Below are 21,949 nucleotides of genomic sequence, written 5' to 3' on the forward strand. Positions count from 1 at the left end.
TCCTGTGTCTGGTGGTTTATGAGGGGCGTTTAATGAAATGGATCAGAACTGGTTATCCAGAGGAATACAGTGTGTCTGATGCGACTGGACCCTATCGCGACTGTGACAAGGACGACGCAGAGACTTCCAAACAAGCGACAACAATAAATACCATTTTGCTACCATTCAGCCAAACATGAATCCATTTAAGAAAAGAAAAAGAACTGCCAATAATTGTTCCTGTTACACCTGAAACCCATTTGTATTTGAAGTTACTAATAATATATAGTATCCTTGGCCTATACAAGAAACAGGAAAGAGAAACCAACAGAGGTAATAAGAACTTTGTCCCAATGATCCTGAGAACATGCACCAGCCCCCGCTCCCCCCCTCCCCCCCCCCCAGTCCGCCCCTATACCACGTTAAGCCATTATGCTGACAGCTTTATTTAAATGACATGACCTTTGCTTTATGAAAGACTTTATTAGCTATAACATGACCTTTTTAAACAGTCTAGAATGAAATGGCAATCGTCTTTATGACCATTGTTTTATCATCAAGACATCCATTTACATTGTTGGCCTTAGCTTCACTTTTGTAAGATACCACTGGTTCCTGCCCTCTAGCTATTGTGGATTTTCTCTGCTTTCCACCACCAGGGGCAGGATTGCTTCTAAAACAGACCAGTGATTTCCATTTAGGATAGTGTTGTTTGTAAGGAACCAGTGGGATATACTCACATTTGATACATATAGATATGATTAATGACTATTAAATGGGTTAAAATTAATAACATCGCATCTAAATCTGTTTTTAAAAAGTAAAATTAACAACTGACACTCTGGCATTGCTTTGCCATAGTGCAAAAATAGTCCCACAAGCCTTTTTCTTTTTAAGCTTATTTAAAATAATTTGAAGGTTTTATCTGACTTTCTCGCGACTGAGATACTTTCCCATTTGTATCTCAGGCACTGCCTCTTGCACGTCATTTTGTCGCTCTGAATAAAGCAGTTATTGCTACAGAATGAACAATTGCCAGCGACATTGAACAGGAGAAGTGTGCGATTATTGGCACCGAATTAGATGTTGGTCAGCAGAGAGGAGATAGAGGCTGCTGCGGCCCGTGTAGTTTGAGCGCTCTCAGACAGATAATGTGTGTAGTCACCCTCCACCCCCTCTGCCCCACCCCTCCGCATCCCACATCAACACCATCCTCCGGGCAATATGAGACGTCTGGGAGAGCAGAGGGGTGAAACTGGAGAGATGGCGCAGTCACTGGCCCATGTAATAGAACGATAGAAGAGTGTGCCGGAATGGACACACACACACACACACACACACACACACACACACACACACACACACACACACACACACACACACACACACACACACATACACCACACACACGCATTTGTTTGTTACGTGAATATGCTGAGCAGTTTGATTTGGCAGTGATTGGACAGCGGACTAACCAGCAGTCTGGCATTCCTTTTTGGAAGTAATTGTCTCCTTCCTTTTAGTTATAGTACTTAGCCCACAGATAATTATATTTTAGCTCTTTTTAAGTAACTTAATAACATTTATAAAGTTATTTTCTTCAATATGGGTGAACAGAAATGGCAACTATTGACTTTCGGTCACTTGATGTTTTGTTTGTAATCACAAATGAAGTCTTGAAGAAATGGAATACAGGCCAAGGCTGAATCTTCAGACAAATAAGAACATTATGCCAAAAGTTGATTTATATCAATAATTACACTTTGTGTCTGAACAACTATTATCCCTGAAACCTTTTTTAATTCAGTTTCTATTTGTTTTCTGCATCTGTCACTTTCAGTCATATCAAGGAAACAGATTTTTATATCTGTAAATAAATATGATTATTTAAATTTAGATTCATCTGTAATTTATGATTGTTTACGACTTTATTGTTGGCTCTAATAAATGGCAGAAAAGCACACAATACTTTTACATTACAGTTTTTCAAAGTCCAGAGTGAAAACCCAAATATGATCAGTTGAATATTATATTACACTGAGAAAAAGAAGGGAATCTGAATATTTTCGGACTTATTTTGCCTAAAAAATACTTTAATGATGAATTGATTATCAAAATAGTTGCCAATTTCTGTATTTCTTTTTATAGACTAAATGTTTAGTTCCCTTATTGTTGTAACTCTTTATCTGAGGGACTGCACCAGGTGTGGTAAGAGTGCATTTTGTATACATAGATAGTTGGAACTGAATTTGCCTTTTGAGCCTCTTCCGTATTAAAAGCAGCAGCTGGTGAGGCATTTAAAGAGTACGTCTGTAACCACCGACACCACATCCATGTATTTACTCAAAATGATTTCAACACAGTCTGATCTTGAATGAACAAACATCTGCAGTTTGCAGACAGTCTTGCTAAAGCCACACAAACCGGTATTACTCAGGGCTTGTAAATGCAGGGAGGGAACATTTCCCTACCCTCAGGACGGTAATCTTATCCCTGTTTACAAGTTGCCCAGCAGCTTCCTGTCATGTGACCTGACTGTGTCCAATAGGTCTGACACACACCTGTCATCAGTGAGACAATTAACATAAAAAGAAAATACATACAATTGTGCAAGAGACCTTATGGTGCAAGTTGCAGGAATAGAGAAAATACATATATTTAAGATATAATAATGTACATGTTATATATTCTATAAACAATGTTTTTAAGCATGAATGCAGGAAGATGTACATACAGTGGAGTCTCTCTTAAGTCTTTCTGTCTCTATTTGCTTCATAAGCTGTTGTAAAATAACTTCCATATTTTCTTTTAGCAAAGTTTCAGTTTTAAAATGAAACAAAAATTCCCTCGTGAAGATAATGAACTACATTGTCTTGCAGTGCATGTGACAGCCACACAGTTTGAGAAGCAAACAAATCCACGATGGATTCCTCATGCATACGCCGGTGAACAATAAGTCATAAATCATTGTTAACTTCTGATTTGAACCCTGTTTATTGCACAGCCCTGACTGTGAGTGTCGATACATGCATCTGTTCAGCACTAGATGGCACTGTGCCGACAGCAGCCTCTCTCAGAGCACACTGACCTTATTCCCTATCTATCTAATTACACATTAGACCTGTAATATGCCATTCCACATCCATGGGTCTTGGATGAATGGTTTCCCCCTCCTCCCCTCCTCCTCCTCTCATCTCTCTCTCCTCCCATCCTCTCCTTTTTTCTCCCCCATCTTCACACTGTTCCGGCCAGCTTCCCTCAATTACTGTCACGGGCAGGCCACAACATCGGGGGAGGCTCTGTGTGAGGGGGGGGGAGGAGGAGGAGGAGGAGATGTGGATATGGATGTGATGAGAGGAGGAGACGGTTTGTGACATACCAGCAAATGGTATATGTTTACAGGTGTGTGTTTGTGTGTGTGTGTGTGTGGCTGTTTCCGTTCCTTCTGTGTGTTCATGTGATATGCCCATGGGCAATCGCTTGCCACACACCATGACTGTTGTAGCAACGGCGCTGTGACAACGATTGTGTGACATTTGTGAAGGATAAACATATTCCAGTTCAAATGAAGCTATGGCGCTCTCCTAGTTGTGGTGAAAATAAAACAAGCTGAAGAATATAATGACACCGGCTGCAATGATTGTAGACACAAGCCTACGTTCTTTCCTTTCCTGCATTCAGTGTCAAAATCAGGTAGACAACTATTTGTTTCATTTCTTTTTATACTGTATGCTACGCAATGCACTTATCGATACTAAAAGTGAACATTTTGTTCTACCATATTGCGTATTTCAAAGTTTTGAAGCTCATTATGACGTTTCTAATGTTTCTCTTATCTTGGCATACAATTTGCATTTGCCTTCTTCAACCCAGTTTTAATGCTCTGTTTAAATTCAGCTGCCACATTTAAAAGTAACTTGACATCCCATTGTATGATACATTGTGAAGCCTTGCAATTTTGTTTCTGACTATTAAGAAGAGTGGTATAAGAATGGCACACTTTAAATACATGTCAACGTCAGGAGATATAAACTTGGCTTTTCGGTTCTTAAGACCACCCTTAAATATATATTTGACACCAAAACTGTTCTCTTGCGCTTCGAAAAGCTGCACAAATTCCTGGAAACACATGGATGTTAATTGTTTTTGTGATAGTTTGCAATAGAAAGGGGAAATGTGCGGAGAAAGGGAGTGTGATGCAACAAATGTCTCCTTCTGGACACAAAGCGGTTCATTTTTAATTACACGCCATGCTTCCTGGACCACTTCTCCACCAACTATCTGTTGTTACTAGTAGTTGCAGTATGTTCATTCCATCATTTGTTTGTTCATGTATTTGTTGGCATAGTGACCATCATGAAGTGTATTTTGAGCAGCTGTCTAATGGGTGTATTATACTCCACACCATATGCAGAGAGTTAGTGGTAGAGTCCAACATGGCACTCTATTACAAGCATTTCCCCTTTTTAAATGTTATTTTTCCAACCATTTACATCCGTTTTATAAGTGTAAATTATAAAACGTATTTAAAAGGTTTAAATTGTTTCACGATGAGCTTGAGACCGCGGTAAAGCTTCTCTCAGAAATATAAACCAATAGTTGTTTCTTAGAAGTTTTCAACAAATCCTACTTTTTTTTTTTTTGTCGACATATTGACTGTTTTGTGAATAAACAGAAATGTCAGTGCAATGTCAAAAAACATCAAATCAGGAGTCAGTGTAATATGTTAAAAGTGAACTACGGGGGCGGGGAAGTGACCCAAAAAAATAACAAGAGGGTTTCTTTTGTTACTATAAGTAGATGTATTTTTCATTTTTACATTTCTACAAAATAAATTCATGTTAATTCTTATCTGGTTACAGGGATTTGCATACCATCGCCCATTCCTTCCTGTGTGTGTGTTGTGTGAATATTTCATGTGTTTGGTGTGTTTTGTAATTTACTCTTAGAGGTCTGCAGGTCAGGCAATAATTCTCCCATTCCTCAGACATCTTCATTATAACTCCGACAGGCTCGCTTCATTAGGAAGCCCGTTCACGCCTCCCACTCCGCAAAATACTTCATACATAAAATCCCTAATTTCCTGTCCGGGTGAGTGTCAGTAATTGAATCATTTGACACAGAAGAACGATAAGTATCATTCAGTTGGAGGTGTCTTCATGGACTCTCAGGCTGAGTTCAGTGTCAGATTTTGACCAATTGTTATTCTTAGATCGACCAATAGGAAAGTCATTAGGCCCTATGCATTGTCTTTCATTTGTATTGTTACATATCAGGTGTAGGTACATTTCACAAGACATATGATCCATTCTTCACCCTAAACCCTTTTACCCGTTGCCTTAAAGCTATGCATTTACATTTGTGTGAAAAAAAGTAACCTAATTTGGGCAGAAAGGAGAATTACATTGTAAAAAAGAAAAGTAGGAGAAAACTTTGGTGATATATTTACCCGCCATTTATCACACTATTTGTACAGCTTTTTGAACTGAAAGGAAAAAGTCATTTTTTCTATCCTGTTTTTATTTCTTTTGGTGTAATCGAAAGAACACATGTATGAAATTGCTTTATATTAGGCTGAACTAGGTCAGGCTGGTCTTTTATTTTAACCTTAAAAACGGTAACACTTAAAATGATTCTTCTCATTATTCTTCTCACAAACCTTAAAGCTTCCATTTAAGGGATGATATGAATAAAAAGAGATTACAGATACAAACTCAGCCTGCAGTTAAGACAGAGTGAGTTCTGAGTTCTTATAACACTCATAATTGCCAACAACATGTCAACAATCAACGGACAAGTCAGAGTGACATGACGACAGCCATGGTACACTTTGGCCGTTACTGTCGCTGTGATGGTTTCTGCAGATGTGGCTGTTCTTTGGTATCATAATTGCTGTGACACATAACTTTAAAATGGGTGTACAATGTATGCGTGTAGGGGTTGTATGTTTGCAGTGAACTGACATGGTTGTTATCAGTTAGTGTTGAGAAGCATTTAGGTTCAAACATATTGCCGAACAATACTTTTTTGTCATTAAGAGTACAACTTTGACTCTCAACCCCTGTAATCTGGGGCTGTCATTTCCTTAGCAAATTCCCTAGTCTGTGATATGATAGATTTAGGTTTTGCTTAATTTTTGGCGCATGCTGTAGAGCGTCTGTTACCGCACTTAAAAGACTCCAGTTGCCTTTGGTAGTAATCGATGTTTTATCATATAAAAATCACTGGAGGAATGTTGTGTTTTATTCTGGCGTGGAAAGAAATATATATGCAGCTTCATCATAGTGTCATCTCTAAATAGGAGCGGGAAAAAATTTGTCTATATACCATAGCCATATACATAGCATCATATATTAAACCACAAAGGCAGCCGCAGTCCTAACACCTTATCCACAGCCTCAACCACCACAAAGAGCAGATGTGCTTATGGTGGCTGCATATACTGTCGGAGCTCAGCTGTAAAGGTTTAATGAACAATAAATATCTAATGTTAAGTGTCAGGTCATCTCTCCTTTCTGTAGTATCTCCAGCACCTTCCCCTGCAGTCTATCAAAACTGGACTTGACCAATAAAACTGTTCCTGTGGATCAGGGGGAATGCTAAAAATATTGCAAGGGAGCGCAAAACTGAATGAAAAAACATTTCCAATAAAAGAATTGCATGTTACCCTTTGGGGGCTCTGTAAATGGGAGACGCCCACACTGTCCAGATACGCTTTGCACTTGTTATTGCTCAATAGAAATGTGGCCCTGAGTCTTGCTCCTCTTAGGATATGTTGTGGAGTTCACTTAAGGGGGCCTTATTACGCTTTTTGACGTTTCCCCTTACCTATAGCGTGTTATACATGTTTTAGTGCATGTAAATGGTCTGCAAAGGCTAAAATCCCAAAGTTCCCTCCAGAGGAAGTTTCACTCGCCCTTTGTTTACTAAAGTATCATAGTGACATCACTCTGTAAAACTCTGAAACTTCCTCTGGAGGGAACTTTGGGATTTTAGCCTTTGCAGACCATTNATGAAAGAGCACAAGCCGCCATGAGGTAGTTTACTGTTCAGGGATGAAGGTTCCCTGACCCTGGCGCGCATTCTTTCCTATGGACGAGAGCTCTAGTTAGATTCAGGGTCCATATTGCTTTAGCCCAAAAATTGTTATCAGCGTGCCTACGATCGTGAATTATCAACGGGGGGGTGGAGGGGTGAGGAGCTCGACACTCGTGAACTGTCAACAGGAGGGCGGGGGGAGCCTCGCTGCGGGGAAGCAGTGTGTGGACCTGTCAGCGCAACTTACATGATGCCGAATTTAACAAACAAATTTAAATAATTGGTTTAAACGGCATAATAATAAGGACGATCGTCCGTTCTGTGATTCTCCAGAGCACACATGGCCAGTCAGCTCCTGTGTAGCATGTTATTTTGATGAAAGATGAGCAGATCGCCACTGGGCTTTCAACTAATGACACAGCCACACAAAAACTGCGGCATTTATACAGCTTTCCTCCGTGGTGAAACGATCAGCACTGCACCACGGAGGAAAGCGGCAGAAAGTCGCCTGGAGTTAAAGAGAGCGGGGCTGCGTTACATGCATAGCTTCCTTCTGCAGGTAACGGGGAGACGCGCTCTGGCGGCGGTCTCGTTCAGGATCCGAAAATACAATTTTAATATTTTTGCACACTTATTCCACTTATTCCTAGTGTGCCACTGGTTACGGTGCCGTGCCAGGGGTTGCCGACCCCTGCTGTAGGGTTTCTAATGTGCTTTTTAAAGAGGACATATTGTGCTCATTTTCAAGTTTCTTATTTGTATGTTGTGCCTCTACTGTGACATGTGTACATGCTTGAATGTTCTTCTTTGATTGGTTAGCTGGTCGGCTCTGTTGTGATTGGTCAACCGCTTAGAGATGTCACAAACCTTAGCCTATCATAATGTGTTTAAGCTCTAGCCAATAGAAGTGAAAGTATAACAACAACCTAACTAACACCCCAAACAGAAAATGAGGGTCTCTTTAAACTGCCAAACTGTATCATTAATGAATATGAAAATTATGAAACAGATTATGAAATAGTAAAAACCATTACAGATTATTGCCAGCATCCCACGTCACCATTTTTGTGAGGGAACAGATTTACAGTAAAATAGATGTATTTGGAAATACAGTAGCTATATGTGGTTGAAACATGGATAAAGCCACAAAGGGAGCCCATGAGGAACAAATGCAAATTGGGTAGGAGTGCAAAAGGATGGCATATACAGCGTGACGGAAGAAAAGTGTCCACCGAGATTTGGCTTTAACACTTCGACCATGGTAGCTATTCTCACATGGCCTATAGCAAATGTAGCTGCATTCAAGATAACTGGTTTTAGGCAGATATGAAGGAGGAAGGTGAACTTCTAAAAACTAAGCAGGAATCCCAACCAACCAAAGAAGAGGAAGCTTTTTGTTTCGTCTGAGATACACATTTTGGGAGTTTTATTATTGCACTGACTAGTCTGGATCATATTAACCTGCAACACTTACACAATTATTGTTCTTAGGAACCTTACTTCTTCCAAATGTTTTTAGTTCAAACCTTTCAGAATTAATTTATTCTGTACAAACCTTCATGGTTTTTGTGTGAGGAACAGTGACCTCAGAACATCCAAACAAAATAGAGATTTACCGACATGACTAATCCTCATTAGGGAGGTTTATAAGTCTCACTAAAACCAAATTAGTGATATTTTTCTGGGGAATAAAGCAGAAGCGAATAAAAGATATGTCTAAATCAGCTAAGACCGAAAATCCAGTTACACTGAAGGTCTACTTTGTCCCAGTATATCTGCTCTTTGCCCCCAGCAATCAATCAGTAATTATTAACACATAGATGTGTGTTTTATAGACATTCTCAGTCATTTAAAGTCACATTAATCCGAAAAGGCTCTGCCACAAGGTGTCGGGGTATAAAGCCGTATACACTCAGCTGCACAGTGGGGTCTCTCCTCCTCAGTGTGGCTTCTTAAGGACACAAAGGTGTCAGGCTGAGATCACACAGCGGTGCATGTCTCCCTCCACACCGTCTGATTGGTGGAACTACAATTTAATGCTGATTGGCAGGAAACTCTAGCAGATAGCATGATATTTTCAGTAAGAGAAGAAATAGCCAGAAATATGAATCAGGGCTTCACGTCAAAATGAAAGAAAAAACTTTTAACAAAAGAGAAGACACAAAGCATTATCCATCTCTATTGTATAATACACCTCTGCTATGCTAGCAATTCATTCAGTTGTGTTGTTGGGTTTTAAAGTCTAATATGTAACATTTAGCATAAAATTGTTAAACATTTGTGGAGTATCATCATTGTATCATCCCAGAAATGTGTCTGAAATTTTTCAAATCCTTAATTTTAATCAATGTTGTTACGTTCCGTTTTTTATTTGGTTACCTTAATTGGCATTTTGTTTTGTCATACATTGACTTTTTATCTAGTTTTAACTCATATTTAATTATTATATTTACAAACTTTTTAGATATTGGTTATTTGAACTAAACATTTTTCACTGGATGAAGTATTTTATGCATCAGACGTGTGTATCTTAAGGTATCAGAGCAACACGCCAAGCTTACGTTAGCAGTTAGCTCACAGCCCTCTAGGTTAGCCGAACCTCATTGAAAAACCACTGATTTCTTTAAAGGGGAAACTTCTGAATTAAGGGGTTTTTGGTCGATGTTACTCAGTGTCTATTTGTCTGGGAGAGGAGGTTGCCTCGTCATGTCTTGGAAGATTATTTAAGTTTGTGTTTTCCTGTCTTTGTGTTTCTTCGTGTCTTCCTGGTTTATTTGGATAAGTAACTCTCCCTCTCGTTTCAGGTCTCTGTATGCCCCGCCCCCGTGTGTCACCCGTGTCTGTGATTGTCTACCCGGTCCTGATTGTGTCCACCTGTGCCCCCTCACCTCATGTATACATTGTCCTAGTCTTCCTTTGTCTTGTGTCAGTTCGTCTTGTTATGTCACGTAGACTACCAGCACCTATCGCCAAGATCATTGTTTTGCCCGGTGCCTTTCTCCTCTATTGAGTGTTTTTTGTTTTATTAGCTATTACGTTTCCCTCTAGTGAGTGTTTTTGTTTTTCCACACCTTCAGTGACGTTTTTTCTTCTATCGAGTGATCTTTTGTTTGAAGCCTTGTATACTGTGCCAAACCCAGAAAAGGACCTTACTTTGAAAACTCCCTTCTGTGTCGAGTTGTGCGTTTGCGTTTGCCTCAGAGTTCGGTGCTGACATGCCTCTGTGGATCATTTTGCCCCCCGGTACAAACCTCCTAATCAATTACAATAGTGTAGTCATGACCGGAACAAACAAAATGCTATGACGGCACTGGACGCCAACTAATGTCGTCTTTGGTTACCGTTTGGATGAGGACAGTTGCTTCCACTTATTTCTTCTTAGATGGTTGGGTATGATTATAATCCAACATTTTTTAACAAACACCTTCATCCCCACTGGAGTACATGGCATGCTGTTGACTAAATGCATTAAGAACGTTGGTTAGACTTTCAACCTGTTCATTTTTTCAAATGATTTCATATGTTTGAACGCGAGTCAGAATTTCTGAAGTGGCTGATTCTGAGGGGTATGTAAAGTCAGGAACTTTTTTATACAAAAAAGCTATTATATAGGTTAATCACCAAATGGAGTATTCAAAGCCAAGTAAGAATAAAACTCAGCCTCGTTCACTTCAATGAGGCGACTCAGAGGTCCAGCAGGGTGTCTAACTCAGAGGGAAGGAGAGCAGCATCCAGCAGAGCCAATTGGCAATGGCCAATCACATGACTGACAAGAGTGTGAAATAAATGATTGTACCTCTATGAACTTTCCTGGGAGGAAATATCCGGCCAATAACAACCTCATTTATGAATAAATCAAACTGAACTTTTTGGATTGTACTTTATACTGAAATGGACGCATAGCCAGACAACACAATAAGAAGAAGTATACACTGATAAATACAAATAAAAACGGTACAAATACTCTAATATCTAATAATTATGGTCACATGGCCCTGGAGTCAAGATGTCGATGTACCCTTGGGCAGGATATTTCACCCTGAGTTTCTCCCGATGGCATGGCCAACGGTGAATGTGTGTTAATGTGAATTCCTTGAGCAAAATATGTCTCTGTATGAATGAGATGTGAATGGGTAAATGATGACTTGTAGAATGGGTTGTAAAGAGTGGATAAAGCACTAAATAGATACAGACCATTTACCATGGAAAAATACTTGGGTTTGACTAAATAAGGCTGTAAAGTTGTAGATCAAAGTATTTCTTAATTTGAGTAATTATTTGTCTTGTAATTGTTTAGCCCTCCTACCACTGTATTTGGTAATTACGCATGATTTAAAAACAATTTCCAGTACATGTTATTTAATAGTATGTTTTCCAACTGTCCTGATTGTGTGTGTAGAAAACACTGGAAACCATTTAAAAACTAACTAGTACTTAGTGTGCGACCATAACCCTGTAACATAAGGGTATAGCGGGCAATAAATCCTCTATTTCTCAGTGGCCACAATCCCGGTGGTCGTTCATTTCTTCATTTCCATCTTTTTTTTGGTGGAAGGTTCGGGTGGGCATATCGTTAATAACGGGAATAGTGATTCATCATTTAATTATGATTTGACAAATGCTCGCGCCTTCCCCATTCTCGGCATCCTCCTCCCTTTCAATTCTCCGCTCTGCCAAACTGTCACGCACTCCCCCCGTGGGATTAATTCGAGCTGTCTGTCTTTGTGAGGCTGCCGGCGCTCTCGGGGCGGCGGGTGCACGACACTGTCAATGAACAGAGAGCCTGACACTTCCAGGGAGCCGCACACAGACGCTCCCCTTGTTATTGTTTTCACCTTAACCCCTTCCTGCTTGCTTCCCTGCCTGAGAGTGTGTGTGTGTGTGTGTGTGTGTGTGTGTGTGTGTGTGTGTGTGTGTGTGTGTGTACCTTCCTCCCCTCCTCTTCTTCTCTCCTCTGTCTCCTTCTCTTGCTTTCTCCCTTGGCTTTCTATGCCCCTGTCTCCCTCTTTTCTGTCTATCTTTCTCCATCCTGTCTATCGCTCCTCATCCTCCCTCCCACCCACCTCTCTCCTTCTCTCTCTCTCTCTCTCTCTCAACCCTCATACAGAGAGGGACAGCAGCATCAGGAGGAAATATCACACAAAGGAAACGGTGGTTGTAGCTCCAATGGAAAGGCAGTGTGAACACAACGGGAAAAAGTCACACCAATCAATTAAAATGTATCTGCATGCGTGTAAAAGTTCTAGTGAGAGATGATATAAATGTTAAGACTTGGTAACCAGCGACAGCATGTGCAGGATTGATTCTTAAAAACATGTCCAAACCCTGCTGGTGGGAAGCCATGCTAATGGGTGGCCATTAAAACAAGGCGTGTTTGAATTGAACTGGAGCGCCTGTGTAGCCAAATCCAGCAGGCCTTCGCCCCAGCTGGAGAGATAAGGTTTAATACCAGGCACCGGGCCCAGCCTTATCTCCCCTACTGATAGAGAGAGCACCGAGGGGAGGGAGGGACGGCAGGAGAGGAGAGAAAACAAGAGGGACAAAAACAAGTGTCTTGCAGGGACCCTGGCTGGCTGGCTGCGTGAGTGCGTCCTCCCGGCGTTGGCATAGAAACTAATCCACGTTCACATTTAGCACCTGACTCGTTTTTTTTCTCCCCACCTCTCTCTCTCTCTGTCTTGCTCCATGACCGTGGTGCAGCGGGAGTTGGGGGAGGAGGCGAGGGTGTCCGTGAGCTTTCTCCCTCTCATAATGAGGCCCGTAGGAGGGAGGGAGGGAGGAGGCGGGAGAACAGCGAGGGGAGGGGACGGTGAGCGGCGGGCTTACACCTCTTGGCCTGGAGGATCCAGCTGTGTCTCTCTGCAGGACACAGATCTGCTCACACACACACACACACACAGATCTGCTCACACACACACACAGATCTGCTCACACACACACACAGATCTGCTCACACACACACACAGATCTGCTCACACACACACACAGATCTGCTCACACACACACACACACACAGATCTGCTCACACACACCTCGATCCTCCCCCCCGCTGCACACCTGCGGACGGTGTTGGAGACGGTATCGATTGACCGGCGCTAAACACACATAAACTGGCTGCTGGGAATCATTGGTTCTGGTAAACGTTCCCCAGCGGTTTGTAAATCCCAGCGTGTCTCACTTTCATTACAACAGACAGAGGCACTCTTTACTCTTGTCGTGCACACAAAGAGATGGTTTAGTGTGAAAACGCAAATCAAAGGTAACAGTTTTGTAAAAGGTTTCAAAGTACGTTTTTTTAGTAACGGAATTTTTTGTGCAATAAAAAACATTTCAAGAATTCCAGATCAACCTGTTTGTGTTATTCAGCTTGGGTAAATGTTTTTTATCTTTTTTTTCAAATAAAAAAAAGCTTGATACAAACTCTTCTTGTGGTGTTGGTTGGTATGAAAGCACCTGTACGCCAAGCCAGCTAGCAATGCAGCTCAACACCTGGCTCACTTCCTCATCTTTACAGACACATGCATTTCCTAACATTCGGTCTATATGCTGTAAAATGTATTATCTCTTCGATTTACACACGGCATCTATTGCACGTCTGTCCGTCCTGGGAGAGGGATCCCTCCTCTGTTGCTCTCCCTGAGGTTTCTCCCATTTTCCCCTTTAAACTGTGGGTTTTCTCTGGAAGTTTTTCCTACGATGTGAGGGTCTAAGGACAGAGGGTGTCGTTTNGGGTGGGTGTGTTTTATCTGATCCGGATGGTTACTAATTCCTTTTCTTCATGGCGGTCATTTTTGTCCGGGAACACCATGGGCGTTACAAAGTTGACTAAATCATCCAAAATTCAAACAAAGTGGTGATCAGCAATATGTTCAAATGTCTACTGTGAAGGATATCATAAAGCAATCGAATGTAAAACAAAAAGGTTATGATTGATGAAAGTAGTAAATCGGTCAGATTTGACCCGAAGACAGGGTTAAAGCAGATGTTCACGAGTTGGATATTAACTTAAGTATTTTATGTTGTAGAACAAAACGTGATAATATTTTACGTTTTGATGAACCTCAGACATTATTTTTCGGGAATCTAACTCAAAACCCATTCAACAAACCACTGACTTCAAGACAAAGTGTAGTGCTAAAATGCTAACTTATTTCTCGGTGCACAACTCTGTGAGGAAGTGAGGATTGTACATTTGGAATTGTTTTGTTACAATAAAGTTGGAAAAATAAATGTTCAAGCTTTCTTTTTTCAGACACACAGGAAGTCAGCGTGAAGCAGTGTGAGAAGAAGTGGATTTCTCACCACCGTCTGTCTCTGAGAAATCCACTTCTGCTCACACTGCTTCACGCTGGCTTCCTGTGTGTCTGTTGGTTGAGGGGGCGTTTAATGAATGGATCAGACATGGTTACTCAGAGGAAATACAGTGTGGTCTGATGCGGACTGACCTATCGAGTGAAAGGACGACGAGAGACTTCCAAACAAGCAGACAATCAACATAAATAGCCAATTTTGTACCATTCGCCCAAACATGACATCATTTAAGAAAAAGAGAAAGAAACTGCCAATATTGTTCCTGTTACACCTGAAACCCCATTTGTATTTGAAGTTACTAATAATATATATATCTTTGGCCTATACAAGAACAGAAAGAGAAACCAACAGAGTTACATAAGACTTTGTCCAATGATCGCCCTGATAACATGACTCATACACGTTAAACCATTATGCTGACAGCTCTTATTTAATGACAGACCTTTGCTTTATGATAAGACTTTTATTAGTATAACATGACCTTTATTAAACAGTCATTAGAATTGAAAATGGCAATCGTCTTTATGACCATTGTTTTATCATCAAGGACACATTTACATTGTTGCCTTAGCTCACTTTTTGTAAGATACACTGTTCACGCCCTCTAGCTATTGTGGATTTTCTCTGAGCTTTTCACCACCAGGGGGCAGGATTGCTTCTAAAAAGACCAGTGGATTCATTAGTGAAGTGTTGTAGGAACCAGTGGGGATATACTTACATTTAGATACATATAGATATGATTATGGACTTATTAAAATGGGTTAAATTAAATAACATGCATCTAAATCTGTTTTTAAAAGTAAAATTAACAACTGACACTCTGGGCATTGTTTGCCATAGTGCAAAAATAGTCTCACAAGCCTTTTTCTTTTAACATTTATTTAAATAATTGAAGGTTTTTATCTGACTTTCTCGCGACTGAGATACTTTTCCCATTTGTATCCCTCAGCACTGCCTCTTCACTCATTTTGTCTCTCTGAATAAAGCAGTTATTGCCTATCAGAATGAACAATTGCCAGCGACCATTGAACAGGAGAAGTGTGCGATTATTGGCACCGAATGTTAGATGTTGGAGTCAGCAGAGAGGAGATAGAGGCTGCTGCGGCCGTGTAGTTTGAGCCGCTCTCAGACAGATAATGTGTGTAGTCACCCCTCCCTCTGCCCCCCCACCCCCGTTGATAATTTACCATCTTAGGCACGCTGGTAACAATTTTTTTCTTCATATCAAAAAGGTTGCCGACCCCTGCCCTACAGCCTTACATTTCAAAGTATACTTACGTTTCAGAGTATTTTCCTATTAGTTTGACTATCTCTCACACAGAACCACAGCTTTGCATTTACAGACATATGCGTGCAGGTGGGCGACGCATACAGCTGTAGATTGTGTGCCCGAGCATACTCTACTCTTTCATCCTCACACACAATTACACGCACATTACCAGTGTCTTTAAATTGAGTGGAAAAGTGGAATGGAAAAGGGAAAGCACTCTGTGAACAGAAAAGTTAATAACACTAAAATGTCAGGATGAATGCACCAGAAATCGACTTAAAACTTAACTTATCAACTTAAAATATGGCCCAGTATTAATTAATTCTGTCAAGACTATGATGGAGCTCCTCACATGTCTGACCGCTCACTGAGCCTGTTTGCAGAAATTGTTTACACCTGATACCACAAGCCGGAATATTAATGATTTCCAATATCTCTGTACGTGGTAATCAATACTAGAAGAGGAGGGTGTGTCATGCTGCTACGTGCTGCAAAAACAAGAAAAATAGCATGTTGCAGGAAAGATATTTTCCCCTGAAGCATGATGTTTCTTATATTATCCATTTTTAGATGATTATAGCCTGCTCCTTTGTTAAGTCTAAATTATGCACGCTAGATTGTGCGGCTTATTGTCCACTTGAAATACAAGTATATGTTTGTAATAGCAGATTCTATTGTTGCTTTTAATTCTAGCTCGGTGGTAGCCAGGTTTGGAGCCTGTGCCCTGGTGATAGATGACCGCCCTGCCCTGCAATGATTCTCCCCGCTCTCTGCTTTATGACAGCAATGGACCTCTAGATAAGATAAACTTCGTGGTGAAAAACACAACAAAGGGCCTGCTGCATATTCCCTTCTAAACATGGGCTCAAATACAGGATTCCTGCTGGCTGGAGGCTGGGCGTTCACACAATCTGTGTAATAAATGTGGACATATTTTATTTTAAAACCCTCCTTAGTGAAAAGAAACATACATATATTCTAATTTTAATGTCTTAAATTGAAAAGAACCTATGTATCTCATCATTCGGACAAATTTAAATGTACTAAGTTCGCTGAAATACTAGTTTTTCATTGGCTGTCCACCTTTTTTGGTATTCTAGTAATAAAGTGTAATACAATATGTACAATAGTTGGAAACATACCACATTGACAGTAACTGGCGGACTGGCCATCTCCCGATGTGCCCCCCCCCCCCCGTTGACAATTTACTAGTGGTACCTAAGCCTGTACGATAATTCATTTTGTTGGACGATACATTTTCCCGGAAATTATTGCGATAAACAATAATATTGTGGGCACCGTTGTAAGACCATTTTAGACCACTGACATAATGATAATATATAATAATAATTCAAGTACATCCTTTCAAACAGAACTCTTTATTGAACATCCAACATTATAAATGAAATGGGAAATNGCACTCAGGTAAACAAAACATATTACCCGTGCGCAGCAGCTAACCTGCCTGCGAGCCTTCGCTCAGGTCACATTTACACACGGCGCGGCTGAAGCCCGCTAGCACTAGCAGTATCGCTAGCACCGTTTTAGATTCAATGAGTGTCTCGTTTGCAAATGCTTCATTAAGTTGCTTGTGTTACCCCCTTTACACTCAACTAATTGAGTACATAGATTGCACCTTGCTCTATCGCCACTACATTTTTTTAAAGTGCACCCAGACCTTCGATCGCTTCGCTCTGTCCGCCATGCCTGCGGGAGTCTCACAACAATAATAAGAGCACTGTTGAGAGACATGATGAGTGGCATTTACAGTGGCCAATCAGAGGGGTCTCAAACCGGAAACATCACACGGGATGAGGGTTCCCAACCAACCAGAATGGTTTAAAGTTAAACTAAGGAAGTAGACGTAACACATATACCAATAGCAGCACCGTTTGTCCAGCAGCTTAACGGTATACCGATACCGTCCAATCAGGTACCGGTATTGACTTAGTACCGGTTCTCGGTACCCATCCCTACTAGTCGCTATGCAACCGGGTGAGGCTACAAAGTATAGCGCAGCATTATGCATTTGTTTACATGCCCACCAGAACCCAGAGGCATTACCAACAGATCAACGCACAATCAACCCATACAACAGGATATCTTTCTCCACATTAAGTGTTAGACATTAGAATTGACTATTCTTGTCTGTCACATACCCTTCTTGTCTGTCACATACTCTTCTTGTCTGTCACATACTCTTCTTGTCTCTCACATACTCTTGTCTCTCACATACTCTTCTTGTCTGTCACATAAGTGGCGCAACTGATGCGGTATTGCGCTAAGGGGAAATTATTTTGACCGGAGAGATTTAGATTTGCCCGTCTTCAGCATATTTGACCGGTCATAGTCCGGTAATTACAGGCTAACGGGAACTTTGGTGTGTGTGTAGAGGTGCGTGTGGTTAAAACGTGCGGTTAAAACGTGCGGTCGCTCTTTAGCTGTTCTAATGAAGGTAAACACAGTGAAGTAAACAGTAAAAGGCACAGCTCTTTGCAGCTGGTGCTGCTTTTCTCAGATTCTGCTGAGTCACACGTTACTGCCTCCTGGTGCTGCAGAGATTTCATGAAGTGAAGGAGGTTTTCCTTCTATAAAACAGCTGTGGGCAGCAGATACTGTGAAAGTCACAGACATGAATACATAGGTCAAGGCAGACTGGTTCACAGACTCTCCTGTTTTGCCGATCCGGTGCTTGAACAAATAACTTTTATCAATGTTATTCAAGCAAGTCTCAAGTAAACAAATATGTGACTTGAGTCAAGTCATGTGACTCGAGTCCCCCACCTCTGGTATACTGTGGTTAGAATGTTGCTGTATTACTGTATCAAATATAATAAAAATATAATAAACACAAACAGTTGATAAGTAGTATTTTGTTAACTCAAGGTTTGTATTAAGTTAGTTGTTATTGTGTTAACTTGTGTATTCATGCTTTTTAGATTGACTTTCTCTGTCCGTCTGTTCTAGAAACCGAAAGGAAGAGAGAGACGTCACAGCTGTCAGCAATGTGACAAATCCTTTACAACATCTAGAAATGTAAAACGTCACCTGCTTATTCACACGGGAGAAAAACCGTACAGCTGTGAAGAGTGTGGGACAACTTTCACTAAATCAGAGGCTCTCAAAATACATCAACGTATTCACACGGGAGAAAAACCGTACAGCTGTGAAGAGTGTGGGACAACTTTCACTACATCAAGTCATCTCAAAATACACCAACGTATTCACACAGGAGAAAAACCGTACAGCTGTGAAGAGTGTGGGACAACTTTCACTACATCAGGTGCTCTCAAAATACATCACCGTATTCACACAGGAGAAAAACCGTACAGCTGTGAAGAGTGTGGGACAACTTTTGCTACATCAGATGCTCTCAAAAAACATCACCGTATTCACACTGGAGAAAAGCCATACTGGTGTGAAGAGTGTGGGAAAACGTTCACTATATCAGGCGCTCTCAGAACACATCAACGTATTCACACAGGAGAAAAACCGTACAGCTGTGAAGAGTGTGGGACAACTTTCACTCAATCAAGTTCTCTCAAAAAACATCACCGTATTCACACTGGAGAAAAACCATAGTGCTTTGAAGAGTGTGGGAAAACTTTTTCTTAAAGTATTCACCTTAAAGTCCATGAGCCAGTTTCACTGCCGAGTAGTAGTAGCAGTAGTAGTTGTTGTAGTTGTCCACTGTGCCACCTCTGAGGGCCTCATGGGAAACACACCTGTGAACTGACTTCCTGTCTGAATACAGCTGTGAAGAGTGTGGGACAACTTTCACTAAATCAAGTCAACTCAAAATACATAAACGTATTCACACGGGAGAAAAAACGTACAGCTGTGAAGAGTGTGGGACAACTTTCAATCAATCAGGTGCTCTCAAAACACATCAACGTATCCACACGGGAGAAAAAACGTACTGCTGTGAAGAGTGTGGGAAAACTTTCACTACATCAGGTGCTCTAGAATTACATCACCGTATTCACACTGGAGAAAAACCGTACAGCTGTGAAGAGTGTGAGACAACTTTCACTCAATCAAGTTCTCTCAAAAAACATCACCGTATTCACACTGGAGAAAAACCGTACAGCTGTGAAGAGTGTGGAAAAACATTCACTAGATCAGATGCTCTCAAATCACATCTTCGTGTTCACACGGGAGAAAAACCGTACAGCTGTGAAGAGTGTGGGACAACTTTCACTCAATCAAGTTCTCTCAAAAAACATCACCGTATTCACACTGGAGAAAAACCATAGTGCTTTTAAGAGTGCGAGAAAGCTTTTTCTTAAAGTATTCACCTTAAAGTCCATGAGCGAGTTTCACTGTTCATTAATCTGCCGAGTAGTAGTAGTAGTAGTAGTAGTAGTACTATTTGTTGTTGTAGTAGCAGCAGTATTAGTAGCAGCAGTAGTAGTTGTTGTAGTAGCAGCAGTAGCAGTTGTTGTTGTAGTAGCAGTAGTAGTTGTAGTAGTTGCAGTAGCAGTGGTAGTTGTTGTTGTAGTAATACTAACAATAATAATGTTGTTGTGTTTTACTTCTCCCCAGTCTCTAACTACTACAACAACAACTACCACTGCTACTGCAACTACTACAACTACTACTGNCCTCGTGTCGGTGTATTTACAGCCTAACAAATCAGCACATAGAAAACCACGAGTTGACAATACAGTACAAACAGGCGTCTCTTAAAAATATAATATAAATCATTCTTTACAGAAAACCTTCTGAACACACGTCTGTCTGCACGGCTCTATTTACAACAGGAAGCAGCCGCCCGCACCACGGCACCACAGAAGAAGAAATATATCTCCTAAAATAAAAAACTTCATAAAAAAACAAACACAGGAGAAATTAAGACTTCCTGAGATTTAAATTCATATTTATTTTCCTTCTGAATTTAATCGTAGTTTTCCCGTCTCGTGTCGGGTTCTGTTTTTTAACTGAATAAATAAGGTTTTTTTACAAACAAAAATATTTAATTTTCTCTGCGACAGGAAGTCTTTGTTTTTACCAAAATAAAAGCTCTCAGCTATAAAAACAGGAAGTCAGGAACTTTAAATTCTAATCTTTACTTTTCTTCTTTAAAAAAAATATTAATTAAAGAGAGAAAAAAAAACTCATTTGCATAACGAGCTGTGTTGCTTAGTCCCCCACCCCCGGGATAAACTGTGGCTTTATTTTTAAATCAGGAGCCAATTACTGTGGCGACAGACGGCTGTTCTCAGACAGGAAGTTAGTCCTGTTTTCAGACAGGAAGTCAGTTCACAGGTGTGTTTCCCATGAGGCCCTCAGAGGTGGCACAGTGGACAACTACAACAACTACTNCTAACACCACCCCCTTGACATCCTCCGGCTCTTCGGATGCTGCCATGTCTCCGTCCTCAGCGTCGCCCACGCAGAACACGGTGGCTGTGGAGTGCAGGTGATGACACGCACACAGGCACCACCCCCAACACAGACTCCGCCCACTGCGCCACCTCTGAGGCCTCATGGGAAACACACCTGTGGACTAACTTCCTGTCTGAGAACAGCCGTCTGTCGCCACAGGAAACGGCTCCTGATTTCAAAATAAAGCCACAGTTTATCCCGGGGGGGGGAGGGAGAAACTAAGCAGCACAGCTCGTTATGCAAATGAGTTTATTTTTCTCTCGTTAATTAAAAAATGTTTTAAGAATAAAAGATTAGAATATAAAGTTCCTGACTTCCTGTTTTTATAACTCAGAGCTGACTTCCTGTTGCAGAGAAAATGAAATATTTTTTGTTTGTAAAAAAACCTTATTTATTCAGTTAAAAAACAGAACCCGACACGAGACAGTAAAACTACGATTAAATTCAGAAGTTAAATAAATCTGAGACTGACCAAGAGTCTTTTATTTTAGGTAAAAACAAAGACTTCCTGTCGCAGAGAAAATTAAATATTTTGTTTAGTAAAAAACCTTATTTATTCAGTTAAAAAACAGAACCCGACACGAGACGGGAAAACTACGATTAAATTCAGAAGGAAAATAAATATGAATTTAAATCTCAGGAAGTCTTAATTTCTCCTGTGTTTGTTTTTTATGAAGTTTTTTATTTTAGGAGATATATTTCTTCTTCTGTGGTGCCGTGGTGCGGGCGGCTGCTTCCTGTTGTAAATAGAGCCGTGCAGACAGACGTGTGTTCAGAAGGTTTTCTGTAAAGAATGATTTATATTATATTTTTAAGAGACGCCTGTTTGTACTGTATTGTCAACTCGTGGTTTTCTATGTGCTGATTTGTTAGGCTGTAAATACACCGACACGAGGACAATGAGCAGCTCTCTGTTTCGAATAAAGTTTTTGAATGCGTCTCCACGAGTCTCATGCTGCCTTC

The 21,949-nt window shown here is 40.7% G+C and overlaps 1 protein-coding gene and 1 long non-coding RNA gene across 2 annotated transcripts in view; both read left to right on the top strand.

The window, feature by feature from the left end:
- LOC104965468 (zinc finger protein 479-like) overlaps positions 1 to 19,938 on the top strand; it is a 28,910-nt gene extending 8,972 nt beyond the window's left edge. The window contains exons 2-4 of the mRNA XM_010794424.1: positions 17,077 to 17,081; positions 18,566 to 19,014; positions 19,353 to 19,938. Coding sequence (XP_010792726.1) covers positions 17,077 to 17,081; positions 18,566 to 19,014; positions 19,353 to 19,854 — 956 coding nt within the window. The 3' untranslated portion in view covers positions 19,855 to 19,938. The remainder of the gene's footprint in view (positions 1 to 17,076; positions 17,082 to 18,565; positions 19,015 to 19,352) is intronic.
- A 988-nt stretch (positions 19,939 to 20,926) lies between these two features.
- LOC104965092 (uncharacterized) lies at positions 20,927 to 21,524 on the top strand. Its single transcript, XR_800515.1, has 2 exons — positions 20,927 to 21,321; positions 21,465 to 21,524. It is a non-coding gene; the product is annotated as an uncharacterized lncRNA (long non-coding RNA).
- Positions 21,525 to 21,949: the final 425 nt, after the last annotated feature.

This window comes from Notothenia coriiceps, unplaced genomic scaffold (genome assembly GCF_000735185.1).
Source record: "Notothenia coriiceps isolate Sejong01 unplaced genomic scaffold, NC01 NC01_scaffold00037244, whole genome shotgun sequence".
Classification (NCBI taxonomy): Eukaryota; Metazoa; Chordata; class Actinopteri; order Perciformes; family Nototheniidae; genus Notothenia; species Notothenia coriiceps.